This window comes from Cucurbita moschata, unplaced genomic scaffold (genome assembly GCF_002738365.1).
Source record: "Cucurbita moschata cultivar Rifu unplaced genomic scaffold, Cmos_1.0 Cmo_Scf00023, whole genome shotgun sequence".
Lineage (NCBI taxonomy): Eukaryota > Viridiplantae > Streptophyta > Magnoliopsida > Cucurbitales > Cucurbitaceae > Cucurbita > Cucurbita moschata.
The window spans coordinates 903026-928049 of record NW_019268539.1 but is presented as its reverse complement, the minus strand read 5'-3'; the positions used below and the strand labels follow the sequence as shown (position 1 = coordinate 928049).

General features: G+C 33.8%; 3 protein-coding genes and 2 long non-coding RNA genes across 6 annotated transcripts; 3 read left to right on the top strand and 2 right to left on the bottom strand.

The window, feature by feature from the left end:
- The first annotated feature begins 681 nt into the window (after positions 1-681).
- On the top strand, positions 682-5403 carry LOC111459985 (vesicle-associated protein 1-3-like). The gene is made up of 8 exons (XM_023103066.1): positions 682-915; positions 1522-1592; positions 1669-1750; positions 1883-1998; positions 2097-2258; positions 2339-2380; positions 3868-3945; positions 5102-5403. Exons 1-8 carry the CDS (start codon positions 864-866, stop codon positions 5213-5215), a joined length of 717 nt encoding a protein of 238 aa, XP_022958834.1. The 5' UTR covers positions 682-863; the 3' UTR covers positions 5216-5403.
- Positions 5404-7708: 2305 nt separating this feature from the next.
- On the top strand, positions 7709-11572 carry LOC111460388 (autophagy-related protein 8f-like). The gene is made up of 6 exons (XM_023103635.1): positions 7709-7894; positions 8175-8226; positions 8332-8387; positions 9484-9536; positions 9989-10107; positions 11162-11572. Exons 2-6 carry the CDS (start codon positions 8190-8192, stop codon positions 11248-11250), a joined length of 354 nt encoding a protein of 117 aa, XP_022959403.1. The 5' UTR covers positions 7709-7894; positions 8175-8189; the 3' UTR covers positions 11251-11572.
- Positions 11573-17022: 5450 nt separating this feature from the next.
- LOC111460278 (putative leucine-rich repeat receptor-like protein kinase At2g19210) lies at positions 17023-22667 on the top strand. Its single transcript, XM_023103465.1, has 13 exons — positions 17023-17143; positions 18590-19127; positions 19267-19766; positions 19849-19984; positions 20081-20152; positions 20261-20332; positions 20451-20531; positions 20620-20768; positions 20871-21088; positions 21260-21383; positions 21482-21559; positions 21795-21984; positions 22086-22667. Exons 1-13 carry the CDS (start codon positions 17053-17055, stop codon positions 22477-22479), a joined length of 2643 nt encoding a protein of 880 aa, XP_022959233.1. The 5' UTR covers positions 17023-17052; the 3' UTR covers positions 22480-22667.
- On the bottom strand, positions 18574-23078 carry LOC111460279. The gene is made up of 2 exons (XR_002713408.1): positions 22918-23078; positions 18574-19196 (listed from the first exon to the last, which is right to left on the bottom strand). It is a non-coding gene; the product is annotated as an uncharacterized LOC111460279 (long non-coding RNA).
- LOC111460280 lies at positions 20122-21853 on the bottom strand. Of its 2 annotated transcripts, none has more exons than XR_002713409.1 (2): positions 21775-21853; positions 20122-20356 (listed from the first exon to the last, which is right to left on the bottom strand). It is a non-coding gene; the product is annotated as an uncharacterized LOC111460280 (long non-coding RNA). The 2 variants fall into 2 exon arrangements; XR_002713410.1 differs by having other exon boundaries at positions 21771-21845.
- Positions 23079-25024: the final 1946 nt, after the last annotated feature.

The following is a 25024-nucleotide window of genomic DNA, read 5'->3' as shown; positions in this document are numbered from 1 at the left end:
GAGAAATATACTTAAAAAAAAAAAAAAAAAAAAGTTAACATCATAGTAACAAACATAACCATCAGGCACAAAATCGTGGTATCGTGAACATGGAACAACAAATTAGTAGCATATGTTAGACGAACACGACTCTTCACAAGGATATGATATTGTCCACTCTAAATATAAACTCTCATGGTTTTGCTTTGAGCTTTCCAAAAGACCTCATACTAATGAAAATAGTATTCCTCGATTATAAACCCATGATCATTCCTTGAATTAGCCGACGTGGGACTTTCCTCCAATAGCATACACAATTAAATTTAATCATGTTTCGACTTTATATGGTTAACCATACCACATGCTTGGGTTGAACCATCAATCATTTCGACGGCGACTACATAAAATAGAATAATTATAATTATTATTTAAAATTTAAAACTTTTAAAGAAATGTATCAATAAATAACTATATATTGAAAAGTTGGTCGGTAAGACTTAAAAGTTTATATTTAATGCAGGGAGGTAGGTACCTTATAATAAGAATATTTTTTAGACTTATTTTATTAAAAATTTTCAATTTAATAACTTTTATTAAATGATGAAATTTTTATTTTTATTATGAATAACAGGATGTTTTGATTTACAAAATAAATAATTAAAAATGTGGAGCTACTAATTCAAAATGATGAAAGTTTTTGTAACTCCCAAAAATAATTAATCGCATGAAAATCAGTTTCGTATCTGTTGCTGGTTCCGAAATTTCTCTGGTCCCTCTTTTTGTTTTTTCTTAATTTATAGATCCATCAATATTTCTCCATCATTCTGATCGAGTGAGTGTGTTTGGGTGGAATCTGAAAGCTGCTGGGATCAAGGGCGACAAAAATGAATTCCGGGGATTATATCAATATTCAACCCTCCGAGCTCAAATTCCAATGTGAGTTTATCCTTTCCACTCTCTGATCCTTTGTGTTTCTTTACAACTTTCGCTTTTAGGTCTCCAAATATTGCTGCCAAAGGTGAAACAATTTCTTTTTCCAACTTTTGCGCACTTCCAGAATTGACGAATCGTATTCGATTCTTTTTCCCCTTTGTTGCTGTATATTTACTTTTATTTTGTTTTTGATCATCATGGTTTGGCCTCTTTGGGCGTTGGAAATCATTTTTAGATGATGGGTTTTCGATGAATTTTCTTTTTATATAGTAATCCTAGAATGTTATGATGATCCAAACTTGTTTAATTACCGTATGTGTCTAGTTGAGATGTTATCTGTTAAGGTTTCAAAAAGTTACCAGAGAGAATTGCATTATTATTCGTCAGGAATTGCAAATATCTGGTTGAATTGATTGAAGGAGTTAGTTTCTTATATTTTCAATCTGTCCCTACATTTTGCTATGATTTCTCGGACATTTGAAGCTTGATCATGGCTGCAATTTCATCTAATTCTGATTTTTGGATATTTGTTACGTCATTTTGTTTATGTGTGTTTGTGTTTTCTTTCACTTTTGTAAATTGTATAATTTACTTGATTTAATGGAAAAGTTGAACTGAAGAAGCAAAGTTCTTGTTCGTTGCACTTGACGAACAAAACCGACAAATATGTGGCCTTCAAGGTACAAATTTTTGTTTATAATTGGTATAATCTTGAATTGTTTACATTTTCTGAAACCAATCATTCTAATTTAACAGGTTAAAACCACGAATCCGAAGAAGTACTGTGTTCGTCCTAATGCTGGAATCATTTTGCCAAGTAGTATAAGCGATATTACGGGTAAATCAGTATGTGAAAATAGTCGATTCGTTTTTCTCTCTGTTTAAAAAATACGATTCAACGCTTCGGTTTTTAATTTCATTGTCTCTACTTTTGCATGCTGGATGTTTGATTTGTTATTGGTCTTTTTAGTTACCATGCAAGCTCCAAAGGAGATGCCTTCTGATATGCAATGCAAGGATAAGTTCCTAATTCAAAGTGCTATAGCACCAGATGGTACAACAGCAAAGGACATTAGTGCAGAATTGGTGGGAATGTCCTGTTTCTGCTTCCATTAGTTGAATAATTTTTTTGAATCGACAATTATCTTACGTTTTTGCTTATGTTTTACATCTTTGAATTGTAGTTTAACAAGGGAGATGGTAAGGTGGTAGATGACTTTAAGATGAGGGTCGTTTACATTTTTGCAAATCCTCCGTCGCCTGTCCCGGAAGGATCTGAAGAAGGATCCCCTTCCCGGACCAATGCAGTTGAAGATGGGAACCAAAATTTTGCATTGTTTGATGCTGTAAATGTTTTCTAGATTGTTATCCTTATTATCCTTTCTTTTCCACCTATATTTTAATGCAATTTGTTGTTGAACTTTAGGTTTCGAGATCTCTGGATGAGCCTAAAGAAATATCATCTCAGGTAAGATATGCTTCTCTTGCTTCTATAAACACCTAAGTATTTCATCTGCTTTATCTTTAACTAGAATTAAGGGGAAAATTAAGGAGTTACTCACTACAAATCTCTGGGGTAGCAGCGAAACAAAATAGTTGAGAATATATTTGGTCCTGTCTTCCTATTTTCCCTTGGAAATCCAAGAATTTCTTTCTTTTCAAATATCTTCAAAGATTGATAAAAGCTAACTTAGAACATTGATTGGCCTTTGTTTGGCCGTATCTATTAGCAAGGTGGGAGCTGCACCAAGAAAAGTGGGTATATAAAAAGTGTTTTAGTCATAACAGGAGAGGCAAAGAGTTGAAAATTCAAGAATATTGATTGTCTTCTTTGGTGAGCACAGAGCGGAGCTAAGATCTTAGACAAGTGATTTGGTTCTTTGAATTCTATCTGAAGGTGTTAAGCTAAGATCTTAGGCAAGCATACACATGTTCTTAAATGTCTCAGAGGTTTCCATGTGAAATTGGAAATAATATCTGAGATGACGAACAATGGTTAATCAACAACTAAGACAGGAGCGAGGTATATCATAAGGAAGTGATGAAACATAGGAAAAAAAAACTATTAGCAAAATGACACTTATGGAGTACACTAATATAGACATAGTATTAATAATAAAGAACTTCAGCTCGTTTAGAAAATGTGGAATGCTTTTTAGATAATTTGAATATTTTTATAATTTTTATTTACAATTTTCCCATAAACAACAGTTTATCGATTTAATGACACCTTTTTTGTAAATTGAGACCTTGAGATTTTCATCGATATGAACATTTAAAACCTTGGACTTGAGGGAAACTTTTTCGACTTCTAGAATTTATTATCCATATACTTGTTCGGAGGAAAATTAGCAACTTTAAGAAATATAATCACCATTCTTTTGTCTCTTGATTATTGAGGTTTTTTTCCTAGTTTGAGATCTCAGGAAGAGCAAGCTTCTAGACTTCATGGTTTCTTATTTTTTTATTATATTTTTTTTTTCTAAAGGTTCTGTGTCACAATGAACTGTCCTGTCCTATTTGTGTATGTGTTGTTGTTTGCTGTCCCCCCGCCACCGCTTAGAAATACGGACACTTTAGTTTGACTAGCATGTCCGTGTCTAACACTTAGATACTCCAACCTTTATTGGATACATATTGAACACTTGTTAACATCCACAGACACTAGTAGTACAAAGTCAATGTAAGTCCCACATTTGTTAGACATACATATGACTTTGAAAAAACTTTGAGAGCAAAATGTATTGAACACATCTTTTTAAGCACAAAAAACGATATATTCATGCATAAAAACGATATATTTTAATAAACATATCATTGTCGTGTCCGTGTCCTATTTTGAATATTGTTATCCACAATTGAGATGATATGGGGGCCAGGAGCGCCATTATTGTTTCTTTTGTGGTAAGTATTGTTTGTCGATTTAGCTATGTCGTGATGCAAATATTGATGCAGGTGTCGTCTAACATATCTAAGTTGACTGAAGAGAAAGCTGCTGCTTTGCAACAGAATCAGAAACTACGCCAGGAGCTGGTAATTTATTTTAGTATCGCATTTTATTTTCTTTATATTCGAGTTTCGTGTCTTCTACGTAGTCTGATGCTTGATATTAGTCTATATTGCTGTAAATAGCTTAGTTATAAGTGCATGACTCATATTGACCTTCATTGTTATTTTACATACTTTATTTTAGGACACCCTTGTATGCATGTATGTACGAGTCCAAGTAACGATAGACGTTTTTCTCCCAAACCCCTGTTGACTGCACCTCTTTCAGTATTTTCTAGGAACCTTTTCTTGTCTGATATTTTGGATTTAAAGATCATGAATTTGAGTGTAATTGAAACAAATTTGGTTTAAATCTCATCTTGATCCATGAATTTTCGGATTTGTTCCGATTTGGTATGAACTTTCGAAATATCTATTTCAAAATGTCCATTTAATTCCTTGAACATTAAGAAGAATACCCATTTTGGGACTTATTATATTACCAAATTTTTACTTTCTCAGTACTCATCATCTACTTGTTTAACTTGATTGTGAGATCCCACATTGATTGGAGAGGGGAACGAGTGCTAGCGAGCACGCTGGCCCCGAAGAGGGGTGGATTGTGAGATCCTACATCGGTTGGAGAGGGGAATGAAGCATTCTTTATAAGGATGTGGAAACCTCTCCCTAGCAGATGCGTTTTAAAAACCTTGAGGGGAAGTCCGAAAGGGAAAACCCAAAGAGGACAATATTTGCTAACGGTGGGCTTGAGCTGTTACATCAATACTATACATGTTTAAAAGCTTACATCATCGATCTATTAAAAGAAAAATGAAATGATTATTTTTTGAAAGGTTAGGGACTAAAACCTTCCAAAAGTTTGGGGCACCATTTTGGAAGTTCATGACACAAAATGAAACAAATGGATCAAACAAAACCTTAAAATTCAAGGACGAAAATGGGATTTAAACCAACAAATTTATATGGATTTTGTTGTTTCCACGCCTTTGTCTCTTGCATAGGTACTTACATAGAACTTTGTTGACATTCTTTTCCAATGATAGCTTTTCTTATTCAAACAAAATCATAGAAACAATTCAAGTTCTTGACATTTTTGCTGGTATCTATAGCTGAGTTTTTGGTTTAACGGTAATCAATAGACATTTTCCAAATTATGGTTTTTGAATATTTGTTTTGACAGGAACTTCTGAAGAAAGAAACAAGCGGAAGGCAGGGTGGAGGTTTCTCTGTATTGTTCGTGGTGCTAATCGGTCTCATCGGAGTTCTGATCGGTTACTTGGTGAAGAAAACATAGAGGCAAGTCAGGCATATTCCCTTGTGTTACTGCATTTTGCTGTTATTATCTGTGTTTTGTCCAGAATTTAACAAATCGCCTTGAGTGGTGGGTCCAAAACATTGTTCTAAGTTGACTCTGGATAAGTTGTTTTTCAAACAATACTTTTGGAATGGATTCATTTTAGCTGCTTTGCTTTGCTCTGCTCATCTCTACCTGGTTTCCATTATTCTTTTGGTTGCCTGCATTTGCTATGAAACCTTCCCAAGTTCTTGTGTTCTTGAACGTTTAAAGTTGTTTCTAATAGGTCTCCGAACTTTAAATTTGCGCCTAATTGAGTTTTTGTTGTGAATTCATAGTGAAGTACTTATATGGCGTGATGATTATATAGCTGTGTTAGTATTGCATGAAGATAACTGAGACTAAGATGCCTGACATGAACATAACTGTGTTTTGTGTTGCCCGTAAATAAATCAAAATTTTATTAGTTAATTTTGATCCAATTAAATTATTAAAAAACTTAACAAATTAAAATTTAATTTAATTTTCATTCCTGGCCATTAGAATTTTAGATTTTTAAGTTTTATTTTGTAATGTAATCAATATTAATAATTCTTTAAATTAAACCGATATTTCTTAAAAATCATTAATAACAAACGAAAATTAAATATTGACAAAATGAATCAAAATACATTTTTTTAAGCTTAATAGAAGGGCAAAATGTACTCAAGTACATACCCGACCTTAAATCACTTGAAACAATCGAGCCATTCAGCTTTTAAATTGTAACCGAGGCATAGACCCTTCTTTTTTTTTATTTTAACCATCACCATTATTACAAAATACACAAAGCAACACAACAATATTCAATTACAAAAGCCATAATAATTTCACAAACTCAAAACCAAGGCTAATTTAATTAATCAACACTCTTAATCTCTCCCCCACTTGGTTGCTTCTTCAAACTCCTTTCACCACCACGGCTGAAGCAGCGGCGGAGCTGCTGCTGCTGCTGCTGGCCGCAGCGGCGAAAGCCTCGTGTCAGCAGCGAACCAAACATGGCTCCTGCTACAAACACAAGTGCTGGCCTGACACTCACCATTTTCATGCGCTATATAACAATTCCTCTGCCTTGGTCCAGCAGAGTTGTGAGCCTTCTTATACCAAGTGGCCCGTGGGGTGCGATGGGCTGCTCAGGGGTAGCGGCTGCCGTGGTGCCCAAGTCGGCGACTTTGATTAATTTGACTGTTTTGGTTTGCTTCTCCCCCAAGCAATCAACTTCAACCACCATCTTGGGAAAATTATTGAGTATTAAATTTAACCATTTTTTTTCCCTCTCATAAGTATAAGTCTTTGTTTCATTCAATGCATTTTGGAATCTTCGTTTATTTATTTATTATTATTATTTGTTTGGAAATATATTGATTTTTTTTTATAAAAAAATAATTAAATGAGTTTTAGGGTGTTAATAAGTTTTTTTAGACATAATTTAATTATTAGGATCGTAATTTTTTCAAAAAATTAAAAATAATTTTTTTTGAACACCCAGTCTATACATATATATTTATTGAATAATCAATGTTTCTGAACTTATTATGGTTGATCATTTAATAAATTAAAATATTATTTTCATTTAAAACAATTGACATGTAAAAAACAATATTTAAATATATTATAAATAAATAAATAAATAAAGAAAAGATTTGTTGGATGATGAAAGTCCCATATCCCCTAATTTAGGGAATGATTATGAGTTTATAAGTGATGAATACTAATTCTATTGCTACCAAGCCTCTTGGGAAGCCCAAAGCAATAAGGCTGAACTTTGGCTCAAATGGACAATATCATACCATTGTCGAGAGTAGTGTTCGTCTAACAAGATTCTCTTCCCCCTTTTAGCCGCACACTTTTTCTTCCTTCGAGACGTTAAGGCTGAACTTTGCACTTCTTAAAAATTATATTAAATTAATAAAATAATTTTGAATTTGGCATTATGTCATAAAATATCTCTCAATTAAATTTTTTTTTTTTAAAATTGATTTTATATTTATTTTTATTCTAAAAATTATTAAAATAAATAAAATGGTAATATTAAATGTGGTCAAATTATTATAAAATAGAAAAAATATATGAAATGTTATCTAAATAAATGCTGGGGACATGTGCATGTGAGCGGCTGGTTGATCATAGAACAAAGTAGACAATCGCCTCTATATTTATTAACCCTTTTATTTATTTTTGGAGGTATAATATAAATATAAATTAACTACTTAAAATACTCTAAATAATAATAATTTAAACGTATTTATTCAAAATATTAATATTAATATTTTTAATTTTTAAAATTCTCTAAAAATATTATGGGCATTTTCGTAAAATTGTCAAACTTTGTTTTTTTGAAAAAAAAAAAATGATTACAAAAAATAGGTGGAAGCTTTGAACAGAAGCTGAGTCATCCCGTGATCATCCCGTCTTATCTGATTGCCATTAAAAGAGCGTACAAATTCCAATTCACTTTTGTCAACACACAACTTTTTGATAATTTCAACAGATTAGCATCGCAATTCCCGTCTTCATCTCATTTTCTCTCAATTTTTCGCTTTTGATTTTTTCGCTTGCTTGCTGGAGATACAGATTTCAGCCAAGAAATCGAACGAAACTTCAGTTTTGGTCTCCTCCTTCCCTGCCGGCGACTATCAGGTTCGTATTTCTTTACCGATGATTCGATTTTGTGTTTAATCTTAGTTGACTAAATTCGTGGATTGTTGGCTTGATCGATTACTATTCCGAACTTGGAGATATTGCGCTACTTGTCTTTGTTTTATTTCTGTTCTATGCTTCAATTCCTAAAATAGTGGTTTATGGTATTCATTATTGTCTTAAAATTTGTGATTCCAGCTTCGGTCTATGATTTTTATTGGTTCAGTTATGAATATAATATGGATTACGACTGATTGTTAGTTCAATCTCTCTCTCTCAGTTTTTCGTGACTATAATGTCGACGAGCTCGTTCAAGCAAGAGCATGATTTTGGTATATTCTTGAGCTTTCTTATGGAATCCTGTATTTTTATTAGTTTTTCAAACTAGAATCATCTTTGATTTGTTCTGATTCTTTGATTTGTTCATTTTTCTGCAGAAAAGAGACACGCTGAGGCTGCTCGGATTAGAGAGAAGTACCCAGACAGAATTCCAGTAAGATTTATGACTTTTCTTGAGCTTTATTTTTTTTGTTGTTCTGGATATATATTTTCAAATTGGATATTCATGCTTTGTATGTACTGAAATTGGGGTCATTTGACCTTTGACTGCGCAATATATCATTCTTTGTCTCTCAGTTTATATGTATTTATGTGTGAGTATTTATAATCATGTCAAATGATATTTTTCTCCGAACAGATCAAAACAATTTCACGATTGCTATTAATGGCTTATGCTTATTGACTCTCTTTCCTATCCATTCCTGGCATATTCCATTTATGAACATTGCTTGTTTGACCTCTCTTAATATCTTAAGCGTAACATCTGTCCGGAAAGAAGAGCTATGTAATACATAAATTTTGGTTGTAAAGTAGAGATTAGTTGTCGATACTATTTCTATCTCGACTTGTTGAGCATGCATGTTTAGATGCTATATATAGTACGTCTTGCTATGGAAAATTTTCATTGATGGTGTCACCGTATTGATTACTGTATTACTATCTTTCACCCGGTGAATTTTTATGATTTCATTCCTGCTCACCCAATTTGTTTTTTCAAATATGAGATAGTTGACAGTGAGAAATTAGTGAAAGGGGATCCAGTTATGCAAGGATCTTCTTTCCTGTTTCTATATTCTTATGTATTATTGTTATTATTATAGTATTATTAATCTTTTTTTATTATTAAAGAAATCAACCTTTCATTGATAAACATGAAAAAAAACAACAACCCAATGAGGAATCCAAACAACAACAGACCTGTCAAAAAGAAAAAAGAAAAAAAAAAAGAAAAAGAAAAAAGCTCCCATCTGAAAGAATGAAAGCTTGAGGGCAATTGCAAGAGTCCTTAGTTATATAAGCCCGAAGTCAATGAGCAGTTGTTGCTAAAGAATAGTATATTTACTGAAACTTTCTTTATCTTCAATTACATATGCATGCCAATCAAAATGTTCATGATATAAACAGTACTACTACACGTTTTTATTTTTCATGCCGTTCTGGGATGCATTCTTTATTTTTCAAATTTGTCTCATGTCGTTATGGTTTCATGTTTTCTTCTTGTTATTATCATTCTCTTTTGTGTTGATCAGGTAATTGTGGAGAAGGCAGAGAGAAGTGATATTCCCAACATTGACAAAAAAAAGTAAGAAGAATTTACTTTTAGCAGTTTTACTTCAGTTTCTTTACATTTCTTATTAACAAATGATAAAAAAGAAAAAAAAGAAAAAAGAAAGTTTCTTAACATTGAAGCGTTTTCATTTTATAGACAAACTTACTCTCTTATTCATAAGTGCTTCTTCTGCATCTCATATTTCTTCCTCCCTCCCATTTCTTTTTCCATAGTCCTTTAATGGGAGTAATGCTGGTTATGTAATTAGGACAGTATAATTGTAGAAAGATGCTGATAACTCTTGTCGACCTTCCAAGCTGTGCATCGATTGAATGGTTTAGGAATTTATTTTTCTCATTTCTTGCACTGTAATTGCAACAAGGCTTTGGTTGCAGCTTTAATGTCCAATGTTTAGTGCTTGATTTTCAAACTTAACTAAGAGAGGTTTTTAGTTTCTTAATAACCTGAATACAATTTTTTTGCAGGTATTTAGTGCCTGCTGACCTGACTGTTGGTCAATTCGTTTATGTTATCCGGAAGAGAATAAAACTGAGTGCAGAAAAAGCAATTTTCATATTCGTGGACAATGTGCTACCGCCAACAGGTTAATCACCCTTTTTCTTTTTAGGTCAAGATCTGTTGAAAACGGTAAATCAGGATCGTTCTGTTTAATATGATGGATAATCTTTCGTAATTTTTTCTTAATATCTTTACCTAGAAGCATAAAATTAATTAATAGATGAGATCCATGAATTGTCCCGATTCATTTAACGTCATTCTCAGTCTTGACCGTTGTTTCTATGGTATTGTTATAATCCTATTTATCATTTTATTAGGCAAGTTATGTCATAACCAATTGGTTCTAACTTTAATGGTTGTGTATCTATTTAGTCCTTAAAACTCCATTTTTTTAAAATTCATTTTCATTCTATTAAGTTCTCATCGTTAGTATCGTTATTTAAATATTTTCACATTGCGGATTAATGTGTTGATGACTGATGATGAATTGGTGAAACATGACACAAATGAGTTACAAGTTGGATTAAAGTAAGGCAAGAAGGCCCAAAAAAAAAAAAAAAAAACAAATAGTTGGCAGGTGAAATTCATTTTTAACTCAATCTTTTGATCTGCCTATCATTCTTTTACCCAATTGGCACACTACCTTGTGCCACTTTTGTTATGGAGGATGTAAGGAGCAGACAGGATTTGGGGTGTGAGAATGCCACGCTCAAAACACACTGAACAGAGGCCAACGTTGTATATATGGATTGTCAACATGTGCGTGATGTTTAAGGGGAAACTATACACAATAAATGAGCTGGAAAATACTAAAAATGCGTATATTCTCTCAGCTGTAACGTGGGTTTCTTACTGTCATAGGTTTTAGATGTCAAGTATTTCTGTAGTCTAGGAGTTGTTTCTCAGATTTTTGTATTTAAGCATTGGAAACCAATGGAAAAGGAACGGACATTTGGGTTCCTTGGGACTCAATTTCAAAAGTCTAGACTCCCTCCAATAAACCTACTATCTTTGCTTACTTTAGTGACAGCCATCTCTTCTTTGCTGTATACACGACGCAGAGTTTTTGTATCGACACTTTCAAACGAGAGACATCAGAAACATCTCTAATTATTGACTTCATGCTTCTGATTTTACAGGGTCTCTCATGTCTGCAATCTACGATGAGAGGAAGGATGAGGATGGCTTTCTCTATGTTACGTACAGTGGAGAGAACACATTTGGGTGACACCCACAAAAGTATGCAGTTTCCTGCTCTCTCTCCTTGTTTATTATTGTCTTTATCAGTCTCCCACAACCCATTGTTAATCTTTGTTGCTGTTTGTGCCAAACGTATGCCAAATCGCGTCTGTAAATAAATTGTATAGTCGATGACAGACTTCTTATATATATATATATATCCTCTGATAAACTTTGAGGCCATAGTCATTATTTCAACTTGTAATCCAGTTGAATTGTACCTAATGAAGTGCTAAAAGTTGTAAACTCTAAAGCTTTGATGGCCTTGATTCAGATTTGAAGTTCGAAATGAACATATTGAACTGATCAAACCAGATTGAAGTTAGGAATTAATTATCTCAACTAAGTTGTATATATTGGACAGGCTCTCTTCGTTGCTTACTGCGTTGGTTTATTTCCTTTTTTTTCCCTCTTGGAAAAGATGAGTAATCCAACGAAAAGCTTTTGAAGAGTGAAACTGTGGTATCTAATGTGGATCTCTGAAGTTAATGTATTTTTTTTTGTTAAGCATATAAAATGTTATCAATCCAGAGAGCTGGATAGGCGGCAAATTTATCTTTCTTTTTAAGGAACCTCTCCTTTGATGTAATATTGTCTATTTTGAGTACAAGTTAGAGTAGTTTTGTTTTTGGTTTTTCCAAATGGTCTCATACTAGTGGCGGTGGGATAGTGTCACATATAAACTCATGATTTTCCTTTTAATTAGTTAAGGTGGGATTACCCTTTTCAATAATTCTCAACGATCTTCCTCTCGAACAACTACACCATAAAACTTCATCGGAGGCCTTCTTTGGAGCTTTCGAATAAAGTACACCCTTTGTTCAAAGCCTCTCCAGAGGCCTTCTCTGGAGCTCTCGAACAAAATATACTCATTGTTCAGAGCCTCCCTTGATGCCTTCTTTGGAGCTCTCGAACGAAGTGCACCATTTGTTCGACACTTGAGTCATCTTTGACTATATCCTCGAGATTCACAACTTCTTTGTTCAACACAGGAGGTCTTCTTTGGACCTCTCGAACAACCTCTCCTTAATTGAGGCTCACAATTTCTTTGTTTGATACTTAAGAATTCTAAATCTTGACAATAATATAATATTGTTCACTTTAGAGCTAGAATAAACTCGGATGACTTTGCTTCTGGTTTTCCCAACAAGCCTAATAGCAATAAACAATGCTTCTTACTTACAACTCTTGATCTTGATTTTACATGGTGCAAGTTGATTTGAAATTTATTGTTTGTAGTAAACCAGGGGTAGCTAGAGATTAAATTCCTGCCATGTTCCTCTCATGTTTTTATCTTTATTTTTAATTTTTTTTATACAGTGCTGTGTATATATGTATATTTAAAGTATTATATTTAAAATGGCGATGTATGTATTTAATTGTATATTTTTTAATATTTAAACTAAGAAGTATGTGTTGTAATATTGAAAATTAAGCTTTAAAAAATTATCGTTTTCAATTATACTTTGGTATATGAAGTATTATTATTTTTATTAGGATATGCAAGATTTTTTAAATCGAAATTTATATAGCAAATTTACCCCTTTAGACTTAATAGTTCTTGTTTGGTTGGATTTATTTTCTTTTAAAATAAACAATGGAAAAAAAAAAAAAATTCTCGGGGGAATAATGAATTTCTTGAGGAAGAGATTTCAAAAATATGCAAAAGAGATTAATCCATTATCATTTCCTAAATTAGCCGTGGGATTCCCTCTCAATAATATTCAACAATCTCCTTAAACAAAGTATACTATACTCTCTCCTTAGGCTTACGAAGCCCTCGAACAACCTCCCCCTTAATCGAGGTTCGACTCCTTCTCTGGAGTCCTCGAACAAACTACACCATTTACTCGACACTTGGGTCACTTTTGACTACACTTACGAGCCTCACAACTTCTTTGTTCGATATTTGAGGATTCTATTGACATAGCTAAGTTTGGCTCTAAACCTCGATTAAGGGGAGACGATTAAGGGGAGACTATTCGAGGACTCCATAGGCCTCGAGGGGAGGCTCTATAGTGTACTTTGTTCAAGGGGAAGATTGTTGAGGATTGTTGGGAGGGAGTCCCACATTAGCTAATTTAAGAAATGATCATAGGTTTATAAGTAAGGTATACATCTCCATTGGTATGAGGCCTTTTGTGAAAGTCCAAAGTAAATTCACGAGTGCTTTTGCTCAAAATGGACAATATCATACCATAGTGGAGGGTCTTGGTTCCTGACATGGTATCAGAGCCATGCTCTTAACTTAGCTATGTCAATAGAATTCTTAAATGTCGAACAAAGATTTGTGAGCCTTGAAGGTATAGTCAAAAGTGCTCCATAGAAGGAGTCGAACCTCGATTAAGGGGAGGCTATTCAAGGGCTCCATAGGCCTCAGGGGAGATTTTATGTTGTACTTTGTTCGATGGGAGAATTTTTTAGGATTGTTGGGAATAAGTTCCACATTGGCTAATTTAGGGAATGATCATGAGTTTACAAGTAAACAAATATAAGTAAAAGAATATATCTCTATTAGTACGAGTCCTTTTGGAGAAGCCCAAAGCAAAGCCATGAGATTGTGCATACCATTATGAGAGTCCTGATTTCTAACAAACAGATATTCAGTGATTTTCTTTTAAAGAGGGTCTGAGGGTCCCACAAGTTTTGACCTTTTGTTGAGTCATAACGAGAAAAAACTTTGTGGAGAAACTTTTACATCGTTGGAATACATCAAAGAGACTTGCAACTTACCGTTTGTATAAAGGTAAAGTTCTTGCTCGCATATTAATTGCTTTATTTTAATTCTTAATAAAATCAAAACGGTTTTCAATCCTTCCGCTATAAGGATGAAGAGTTCATTCCTTTTCCAGTATACGAATGCATGTCTCATAGGAACTCTATGTCATGAAAGAATAGAGCTGTGACTTCATCATAAGTCTATGCCATAATTTGATACTATGAGATCTGATGCATTTTGTATGTCACGTGCATCAGAATATTTATCCGTTATGATTAGTACGGACACATACCCAATGATATTATGCACGCCATGATATTATGGAGGCTCATTTCCCTATGGCTCTAGCAGCATGAGCATGAGCGTGCACTAGCCGAAGGGTATGCCTAGAGAGTACGTACATGAGCCCGCTTGGTGGGTCCATGTGTGCATGCATGAGCCACGTGTAGAGAATTACTACACAATCAACTTCACCCATAATGGAAAGTAGAGTATAAGACCACAATATTTTTATGAAAAGATAGGTCCCACCATGGTTGCATGTGATTGTGTTTCTTGACCAAAACAGATGGGCTATTTATTTAGTATTTCTTTAAATACTCAAGCCACGTGGTATTTCTTTTACAAGTAAAGATAAGAAAACCTTGTATGGATAATAACATGGTGAAGACCATGGAAATGAAGTTAGGACGGTCACATTCTCATTTACGTTGTAACCCTTAGGTTAGATCAAGACGTTTTCATCACTTTGAAATAACTTCTTTGGGAGTTGGCATGAGCAAGAAGAAAGCCCATACAACTTATTCAACATTTGACATTGAAACATTAATGAAAGATCGAAAGGTCAGTTTTGGAGTTGAGTCTATGTCCGTTGCCCAAATAGTCTTCGTACCGTGTCAAATTGAGCTTGATGGTATTAGTACCGTTTTTGTTGGGGGAAGATTAATGTTGCTCGACCTACATTATTCTTAAACAATTGAAACTAAATTTTACAAGCGGCAACCTTCATTTACAACTATCAACGACCTCGATTTTTCTACCATTCCTTAGTTATTATTCATCACTTTCATGTAAGGATCGATCAAAATTTATAAAAAAAAATCAACCTTATTCAATCTTCGATTTTATTTAATAACCATTTTATTTTTGTTTTCTACTTTTTAAAAACTAAACATATCAAATACTACTAATCCACTAATCCAAAAATAAAGGATCCAAGAAAGTTAGTAATTGTATTAAATGTGAAAATTACAGGTTTTATTAATATGGAGTGCCGTGCATATGCAGAAAGTGAATCAGACAAAAACATGATAAGATTTTTCTAAGTCGCTTTGAGCCAACCATTAGATATCGATTGAAGAACAACCTTTTCAACATTCAAACATTCATAAAAGATTGAAAGGGAGCTTGATGGAAGTAGCTCTGTCTTTTTTTTTTTAAGGATATACTAAAATGATTTAGATATTCTCATACTATCTTTACTTCTCTTAGGGTCGTGCCCACCATTAGTAACCCTTGTCACTAACCGTGGTTCGCTCATTGGTAACGGCTACTAACAACTTTTCTTATCTTAATTGAAACTTCTTTGCCAATTACTAACACGGGTCGGATGATTATAATATTTTAAATACAAAATGCATTATGAAAAGTAGTGTTTTTGATAGGCAATTTTGATTGATGTGTGCCATTTTGGCTTTATAGAATAGAATACCATTCAATTCTTATTCATCACTTTCACGTAGGGATTGCATGAGATAACACCAAAATTTATGAAAAAAATATCATCAAACGTTTCGTATCATAACCGATAGTATTAGTATAATCGAGATTGAATTGAATTAACTTAAACTAAACTGAATTAATTGAAACGGTTCGAGATCCAATTTGAGTAGTTTAGATTTAAGTGAGTAAAACCAAGAAAATTAATTTTGAGAATTTAGTCATTGTTCAATCAATATAAGTCTGATCGAGAAGTTGACTTGGTTGACTAGACCAAATCAAAATTAAATCTCAATCAAAATCTCAATCAAATTTAAATAGGTTAAGAATATATTGAAATATTTTATTTAAATTTAACTTAAATAAAAATAGATATTTGAATATATTATTTTCTAGTTAAATTTTTATTTTTATTTTTGCAAGAGTCTCCCACGAGTCAAATTACTTGCGTTAGAAGAGTAAGTTATATACCGTTGGAACACAATAAAGAGGCTTGTCATCTACAATGTTAGAGTTCTTGATTTCATCTAAATGTTTTATTTGAAGTCAAATCGATTTCGAGGCTTTCACTGTGAAAATAAATTTTTAATTTCTAACAAATCCATTCGGGGAATGACCCTCGAATGTCGATGCAGTTGAACAACATGATAGTGGTCGATCTCGATGATCGTAAGTGATGTGTGGCCAATTTGTGTGCTCAATTGTTTTCTTTTACCTTTCTCTTGTGCGTCATTGGTTGATGAGCCTGCGATTCCAACATCGTTCAACGGCTACCATACGAGTAGCTTCTCCTTAAGATATCCATTCATAATTTTGACTATCAATGATAGTGACGAATAGGGTTACGAAACAACTCTGAAATTTTATGTTTTAAAAATAGCTTCCACACTGAAAGTTTTTATTTTAAAAAACTCCTCGTAACGACCAAAATCCACCGCTAGCAGATATTGTTCTCTTTGGACTTTTCCTATCGAGTCAGGTTATAGAAACTAGTGAGATTGTAATTGCATAGATAGTGCTTTTAGGATGAAATTTTAGCATCGTATAGTTCACTTTGTTTTGTTGGATGTCCTTTCACCGTTTCTTAAAAGGGTATCTCGAGCAAACAACGTTTCTCATTTAAATTACAAACCTTTATTTTAAGTAATACTCGTGTGATTACGTAGAAGGCCGAGTTGTTACACGAAACAAGAGAATTAAAACGAAATTTTGGCATAGAGTGTTGGAAATGGTCAAGGGTGGTCCATGTGGGAGCAAGCATTGAATACGAAATTGAGAGGGAGACTTGAATGAAAGAACACAAAGGTTTGGTTCTATAAAGAGAGATCAAATTTTGGTTCCATTGAAGTGGCAATGGGTGTCGAACGGAGGTGGGTTTGTGCCGCCTCGCTATGCGTTTTGGCGACGGGCTTTCACTTCGTCTACGCCGCCCAATCTCCCGAAGGTAGAAACTATATCTTCATAGTAGTATGATATTGTTCAAAATATAGGTTCTCGTTATTTTACTTTTCGTCTTTCAAAAAAGTTTATAAGAATAAGATGATGTTTCTTAGTTATAAATTTATAATCTTTCTCGTAATTAATTAACGCGAGATTACTCTTCCCCCTAATCCTCTATAGTTTTCTCGATTAGTAATACACTTTTCGTTTTTTTACACTTTCTATATTTATATGTTCGTAAAAATAACCATTTATATTTTGAAATTTAGCATGTAATAATTTAGTTTCTGTATTATTAAATTTATAACAATTAATTTATGCCATTGTAATTTTTTTTTTTATCAAAGTTAAATGTTAATTTTTATTATTTAATGATTTAGACTTTGTAGCACCCGTTTATTGGTACGAAAAATTTGAGTAAATATAAACGGTTGGAGGCTAAATCGTTATAAATTGAAGTTAAAAGGCCAAAAATAATTTTTTAAAACTAATTTTGTATATTTTTCTAACTACTTGAAAATTCTCCTAGCCTTTCATGTTTTTAGTTTTATTTTTTATTTTTATAATTTTTATTCTAAAATAACACTAATCATTAAAAAAATATTTTATTTAAATCAAAATCTCTGATTAAGTATATAATTAAACAATAAAAATAACTAATTATAATTATAAAATCATTTTCAAACCTGCCTTTAATGATACAAGTTCACCTTAGAGATAGAAAATCATTTTTAAACGTATAGAACCAAATATTCAATAAATCACTCACCAACAAGTCATTTTGATAATTTTATTATATTAAAAATTACTTTTAAATATATCCTTATTATTATTATTATTACACTTAGGTTTAAAAACACTTTTTGATTGGTTAATGAAACAGTACTTGAAAATTAACTTATAAATGCTTTTGAGAAAAGTCAAAGGGACATAAAAGTAATGTTTTGTGATAAAATATTCATAAAGTGATCTTGGAATTGCTATATTTTGGAATTAGGAATGATAATATTGTTGTCAAATTTCACCTATTTTATTCTATATCTCGATTTTTGTAAGCACAATTGTGAAGAGTGCAAAATTCGAATATTTCTAATAGAGAAGTGTTAACGTATTTCAAAAAAAAAAAAAATATATATATATATATATTTTAACAAAAATCATATAAACACACGATATACAAAGTTATGATCCCACCTAACTCTTAAATACGAGAGAGCGGATAAGAAGCGTTAAATAAATTTGGGATGTAGATGATATCTTATTTGTGCTAGAACTCAAATTAATTTTCAAATACAAAAAAGTAAATGGTAATGCTTCAATGCATCTTGAGCAATTCTTGAACTCGGTAATGCTTCAATGCATCTTGAGCAATTCTTGAACTCGAGAATGCGTGTAAGTAGTTTTAAGAAATAAATCAAAGTCTGTAACTGTTCGAATTTTGAAATGATAGGTTTCATTAGTATCGACTGCGGCGGATTCGAAGATATGGTAAATGAATGGGATGGGTTGGTTTATAAAACAGACAAAGACATGATAGGATCTGGAATGAGCAACCAAATATTAGCAGAATATCGTCCACGTTGGGGACCTATATACTGGAGCTTAAGAAGCTTTCCAAATGGCACAAGGAACTGCTACCGTCTAAAAACAGAGGCACCCAAAATGACTAAATATCTCATCAGAGCTTCCTTTGTGTATGGCAATTATGATGGCTTAAACTCCACCCCCATTTTTGACCTTCACCTCGGCGTCAATTTGTGGGGAACAGTGAAGCTTGACAGCCAATGTATGGAGGCTATTACCCTCCCTGATCCTTCCTCGGATTACATCGACGTCTGTTTGGTTAACACAAATTCTGGAGTTCCCTACATTTCCGCTTTGATATTACGACCTCTCGACGTCTCTCTTTATCGACTTGATCCCATTGACACTGCAAAATTCTTGGTCCTTTATAACCGATTCGATGTTGGAGGCACCAACCAAATCACGTAATTAGGCTTCACATTCGTTGCTTTATGAACCATACTTGAATGCATCATGTGCTGCAACTATTTTTTCTGCAAAAGAAAGAAGAATTTGTCAGTTTTTTCATGTATTATTGTAGGTAATGGTAATTCATGCTTGCAGATACCCAAAAGATGTGTATGATCGGATCTGGAGTGGTTACAATTGCCAAAACAATACGAGCTTAGTGACCACAAATGCTGTAATTGCTGGGAGCAATAATACTAATGATAACGATGATGATCCATACAAGTTGCCAATGTTGATGTTACAGACGGCATGTCGTGCCAACGGTTCAAGTTTTCCACTTGGATTAGGGACAGCCTATAGAAGTTATAGATTATATGTTTGCTTTCATTTTGCGGAGATCGAGAAGCATGAAGCCGGGAAGTTTCGGGATATGAAGATTGTGCTCAACGATGTCCAAACCATCACACAGTCCATTCAACTCCAATATCTCAAACCACACACAGTTTGCACAAAAGGCTTAGATGTGAATCACGGCCAGCAGGTTAAATTTTCCATTTCTGCTACATCCATCTCTAGCCTCCCTCCCATCCTCAACGGGTACGAGATTTTGTACGCCATGGACACTCCAAATCCACTTACCTTCTTGCAAGATCGTACGTTCTCTTCTTTCTTCTTCTTCTTCTTCTTCTTACCCTCGAATATTACCGACACATCTTCTACTAATACTACTCACAGTGAAGGCAATAAGTGATATCAAGCAACATTACAAGCTTAGTAGAAATTGGGAAGGTGATCCTTGTAGCCCACCAGAGTTCTCATGGAAAGGTTTGAATTGCAACAATGTCCAACCATGGGCAAGAATCATTTCACTGTATAATTTCTCAACCAAAAGCCTCTCCTCTCCTTTAGCAATTCACTAATTCCACTATGTGATGTATTCAAAAGAATTCCCAATCTACTTTTGCAGTAACCTGAGCAGAAGCAACTTAACTGGAGATATCCCATCCACCTTCTCCATGCTCACTGCCATCAACTATTTGTAAGTATTTTTCTTTTCTATTTTCATGCTCCAAAAATCTTCGTTTTTGCTTTGAAAGATTAAGCCATAATATTATGAAGGTGTTTTAATTGAGTTCTTGTTTCTCAGAGATCTATCCTACAATGAGTTGGAAGGGGCAGTACCAGAATTCTTGGTGCTATTGCCACAGCTGCGACTTCTGTATAACATCTCATCACAAGAAATCTGTCAATATAATAGAATACATTTAGTATCATTAAGAACATCTTATCCTAAAATAATACAATGTGTTAACTATTGTTAGTACTTCTCCTTCCAGAAATTTAAGTGGGAATAAACTCACCGGCGTCGTACCTGACACTCTTCTTCAAAAGTCTAAGGATGGAACCTTAATTTTAAGGTCACTTCTTCTTTTGAAAAGTTAAAGTCAATACAAAACTACACCTTTCTTTCTCTGGTTAATTTGGTTTTCTTTTTCCTTCATTCAGTATGGAAGGCAATCCAGGACTCTGTTGGTCACCTCCATGCAACCAGAAAAAAGAGTTGGAAATTCCTATTCTTTTCTCTGTTATAGCGGCCCTTGTCTTTGTTGTAATCCTACTGGGAGTCACTATAATCTGTACAAGAAAACCCAAAGGTATGTTCTTATTTGATTTCTTATATTGATTACAATACTTTATAATGTACGCCTTTAAATGCTGTTATCTTCTTGTTGAAAATTTGATTCTTATTTCCTTAGAGAACTCGATCGAATCAAAACAAGAGGATCCACTAAAATTGAAGGGTAGACAGTATAGCTACGAAGAGGTTGTGGGTATTACTGAAAACTTTGGGGTGGTTCTTGGAGAAGGAGGATTTGGGAAAGTTTATCTTGGTTCTCTGAAGGATCAAACTACAGTTGCAGTGAAGATGCTTTCAGCAACGTCACAACAAGGCAATAAAGAATTTCGAATAGAGGTGCATGTAAATTTTTTATTTTTTTTCTTCTGTCATGTGGGCGGGTTGGGCTGCAAAAAGTTGGAGTCTAGCTAGCAGATAAGTATTGCTTGTTTTTACCCATCTTTAACCATTTGATATGATGGCCAACAAGTGATGAAGTCAAATGAAATCATCCCACTTGAAATGCAGGCACAACTTCTGATGGTTCTTCATCATCGCAACTTGGTTTGCCTACTTGGATACTGTGATGAAGGTCAACACAAGGCGCTCATTTATGAATATATGGCCAATGGAAGTTTACAGCAACACTTAAGTATTGATATTATGTTTCTCTACTCAGAATCACTCACTGAAATTTCTAAATGGCTCCAGGTATCAATGAGCTGAGCTTGTTATATGTTTTTCATGCAGAAAACCAAAATACAAATTCAAACACCGATACTCTTAGTTGGATTGGAAGACTTCAAATTGCAGTGGATGTATCACAGGGTTAGTAAACTAAATTAGAACATATATTTTCTTTTCTTTCTTTCTTGTATAGGGCAATATCCTTAACGGGATGAGATCTTTTGGTAATCTAAGGAAAATCCATGAGAATTTTTGTTCGAAGTGGGCAATACTATATCATTATAGAGATATATAGAGGTCTATTGTCTTTATCAAAAGCATTAAAGACAATATTAAAAAAAAACGAACTCACTTACTCTCGTATGCCATTTTACAGGATTGGAGTATCTACACAATGGTTGCAAACCTCCAATTATCCATAGAGATTTAAAACCTGCAAATATATTATTAGACACGAAAATGACAGCCAAAATAGCTGATTTTGGATTGTCTAGAACTTTTGCAACTGAAAATGAATCTCAACCTTTTACCCGTCTAGCTGGTACACCAGGATATCTCGACCTTGGGTAAGTAAAACAAGAGACCTAATTTACTCTTAACTTAATGAGATTTTGGTTTCTTATTGTTTTAGTCACTTGATTCTATGTTTTATGTGCTTTTTATACAGAACTAAAGGGTGTGGTAATGTAAATAAGCAAAGTGATATCTATAGCCTTGGCATTATCTTGCTTGAGCTGGTCACTGGACAGCCTGCAATAACAAGAACTTCTGGTGGGAATTTTCACATATTAAACTGGGTGGAACCAATGATCCAAACAGGAGACATTCAACAAATTGTTGATTTCAAGTTAGGAGGACAATTCAACCACAATTCAGCCTGGAAAATCATAGAACTTGCCATGTCATGCACTCAATCAACTGTACTTCAAAGGCCAGACATAAGTCATGTTTTGGGAGAGCTTAAGGAGTGTCTACCAGTCCATCAAAGCACTTCCCCACAAACTCGTATCATGTCTACAAGAATTCTCTCTGAATCGGAAATAGCTCCTTCTCCAAGGTAGCCCACATGCCTTAGAAACTATGCTCATCTTCCTTGCCAGTATAGTTTATCACCTTCATGTCACTGTTCTGTACGACTAAGACTAATGTGGATTACTCGGAAATTTCATATAAGTTGTTAAGATGTATGGCTAATCTTCAACACGATTTCTCTGCCTAATCAAATTTGGGAGTTGCGATGTGTTATAAACCCTAGAACCAACACGCTTGGAATTTTGTATACTTAGCATAATAGCGTGCTATGAAGAACGTAAAGAACAGAGACAGTCGAGTAAAGATTACCAGCAGATTAGGATCTATCGAAAAAACTTACGTGCACAAACATATACAAAAGGGGATATTAAGATGTATGAATCGAACAAAAGAAGAGCTCTGAAATGTTGTCCAAGAATGATCAGCAGAGAAATTATCAAGAACTGAAAGGGAGGAGAATATACAACCTTAGGAGTTCGGCCGTTGAACGCAGATCCAAACGCCGGAGACCATGCGCACACAGAAAACACCGCCGCGGCAGAAAACCAGATCGAATTCTATTAAAGCTTTGATCCGCAACCCATTAATAAAAGTTCCATATGGAACTTAACTATACCATGCCAAATCTTTATGATTATGAAGTCTCGGTTAAACTAACCCTTAGCAATGAATTTGTCGAGATTGACAAGGGTTGGTATAGAATTATTTTAATTGAGCTACAGAATTACTCTCCTTTCCATTATCCCACATGGAGACTACCAGAGAATTTTCAGTTAATTTTTAATAGTGATATGTTTCCATAGACAAGATCTACATCTGTATCAGAGGTGTGTTCTTGACGCATATGATATACAACGCTATTTTATCAAACTATCGAGACTATTTGAAGACCTTTAACTATTTTATGATAGTGAACTCGTCTAGATTGACAATGGTCAACATGGATATCGAGTAGCTGGCAGATAAGAGAGTCGCTTCCTCACGATTATGATTATTGTATAATGCAAACACTACTAGAGAGTCGTCAACTAATTTTTAGTAGTGAACTCTCTCGATTGACACCGTCTCTATATATACTATAAAGTTGTGTCTCATGAATAATTTTTTAAATGATAGCATAGAATTGTAAAGGGCATACCTAGATAAATTGACAGTGATAACCCAAATAAAATAAATAAATAAAAATAAGTTAAATTAATTTTTTTTTGCAAACTTTTCTCCACTAACTTCTCACCGCTCACATAGACGGCCATAAATAAGAGAAATAATTTTGCAGAAGTTCGAACTTGAAACTGTTGTCATAGGCTCACATAGGCTGACTTGAATTTCAAATGACATAATCAAACTTGCCCCGTGGCCCTGCATGCATAGTATTATTTAATGCTATGTTTTATGTGTTCTATGTAATTACATATGATGCTATGCTATGTATGCATGTAATATCCATTACGCGATGTTGTAAATGAAATGAAATATTATGTATGTTATGTCATGTCTTGCCATGTACAACTATGTGATGGGTTATGTGATGACTATCATGTATACATGATGTATATATGTATGTCATGGATGAAAGGAGAAAGAAAAGAAGGTTAATGTTATGCTTTGAATGTAATCATGGGGACCTCATGCATGTATGTATGTCATGTGTATCGGGATACTTCCCCATTATGTTACGTTAGTATAGATGCGTATCTTCGATATTTATGTTCTTCATGATATTATGCAGACATTTTCTTTTCTACGCTATTCAATGACGTGTTAACGCGTTGTGCTCGACCAAGTTAGGCTCCTTAGAGTATGTATGCGAGCCCGCCTAATGGGTCCATGAGTGTGTGTGTGAACCGTGTTCTTTAAAAATTCAATGGTAGTACTAAAATTTAATAATGGAAGTGAAAACAAAATTAATTAATTGAGATAGCTACAAGTGAATTAATTAAATTTGTTTCTTTGTTTTCTTAGAGTCTATTATACCTCAAGCTCAAGCCATAATTATACATTAAAGATCACTTGAATGACACGTGGTCTTACCTGCCATGCTCAGTAGTCAAGAAGTTAGGGATGTTTATATGACCCGATAATCTGACCAACTCAGATTATACCGAACCAAAACTAAGACGTTAAAATTCTTTTTTTTGTTAAATTTTTGGAACACTGAAAACTCAATTTGCATATTGACATTTTTATGATTAGGTTGACCAATCAACCATGAATATCAGTCCTAAGTCTCTTGATCACTGATTCTCGATCCCTCAAACTTTCTCGTGTTTGCTACCTGAAGTAGTTGTCAACTCCTCCACCGTGCCCATATCATAACGGCAAAAAAATACATAAGATTTTGAAACTAGAAGAATTTTCAAATGCAACAAAACAATTATTTATTGTTCCATCAATTTTCTCGAGAAACCATAGAAAGAGACAAAAAAGAAGGAACCCCATTAAGTGCAACTAATAAGTTGAACAAAACAAACTCTTAAAATTCTCATTGGAAAGTTAAAATTTGATAAACTAACAAGGAGAAGAGACATGGGGGGATATCTTCACCAAGGACGATGCATGGTTTGATGTTGAAGA

Bases quoted from the DNA above. Each gene is read 5' to 3' on its own strand.
- LOC111460278 (XM_023103465.1), top strand. From the start codon at position 17,053: ATGGGTGTCGAACGGAGGTGGGTTTGTGCCGCCTCGCTATGCGTTTTG. The intron at 19,767-19,848 runs GTACGTTCTCTT...TACTACTCACAG, and splicing joins ACTTACCTTCTTGCAAGATC to TGAAGGCAATAAGTGATATC. The intron at 21,985-22,085 runs GTAAGTAAAACA...CTTTTTATACAG, and splicing joins CCAGGATATCTCGACCTTGG to AACTAAAGGGTGTGGTAATG.
- LOC111459985 (XM_023103066.1), top strand. From the start codon at position 864: ATGAATTCCGGGGATTATATCAATATTCAACCCTCCGAGCTCAAATTC. The intron at 2,381-3,867 runs GTAAGATATGCT...ATATTGATGCAG, and splicing joins CTAAAGAAATATCATCTCAG to GTGTCGTCTAACATATCTAA. The intron at 3,946-5,101 runs GTAATTTATTTT...TTGTTTTGACAG, and splicing joins AGAAACTACGCCAGGAGCTG to GAACTTCTGAAGAAAGAAAC.
- LOC111460388 (XM_023103635.1), top strand. From the start codon at position 8,190: ATGTCGACGAGCTCGTTCAAGCAAGAGCATGATTTTG. The intron at 9,537-9,988 runs GTAAGAAGAATT...ATTTTTTTGCAG, and splicing joins CCCAACATTGACAAAAAAAA to GTATTTAGTGCCTGCTGACC. The intron at 10,108-11,161 runs GTTAATCACCCT...CTGATTTTACAG, and splicing joins CAATGTGCTACCGCCAACAG to GGTCTCTCATGTCTGCAATC.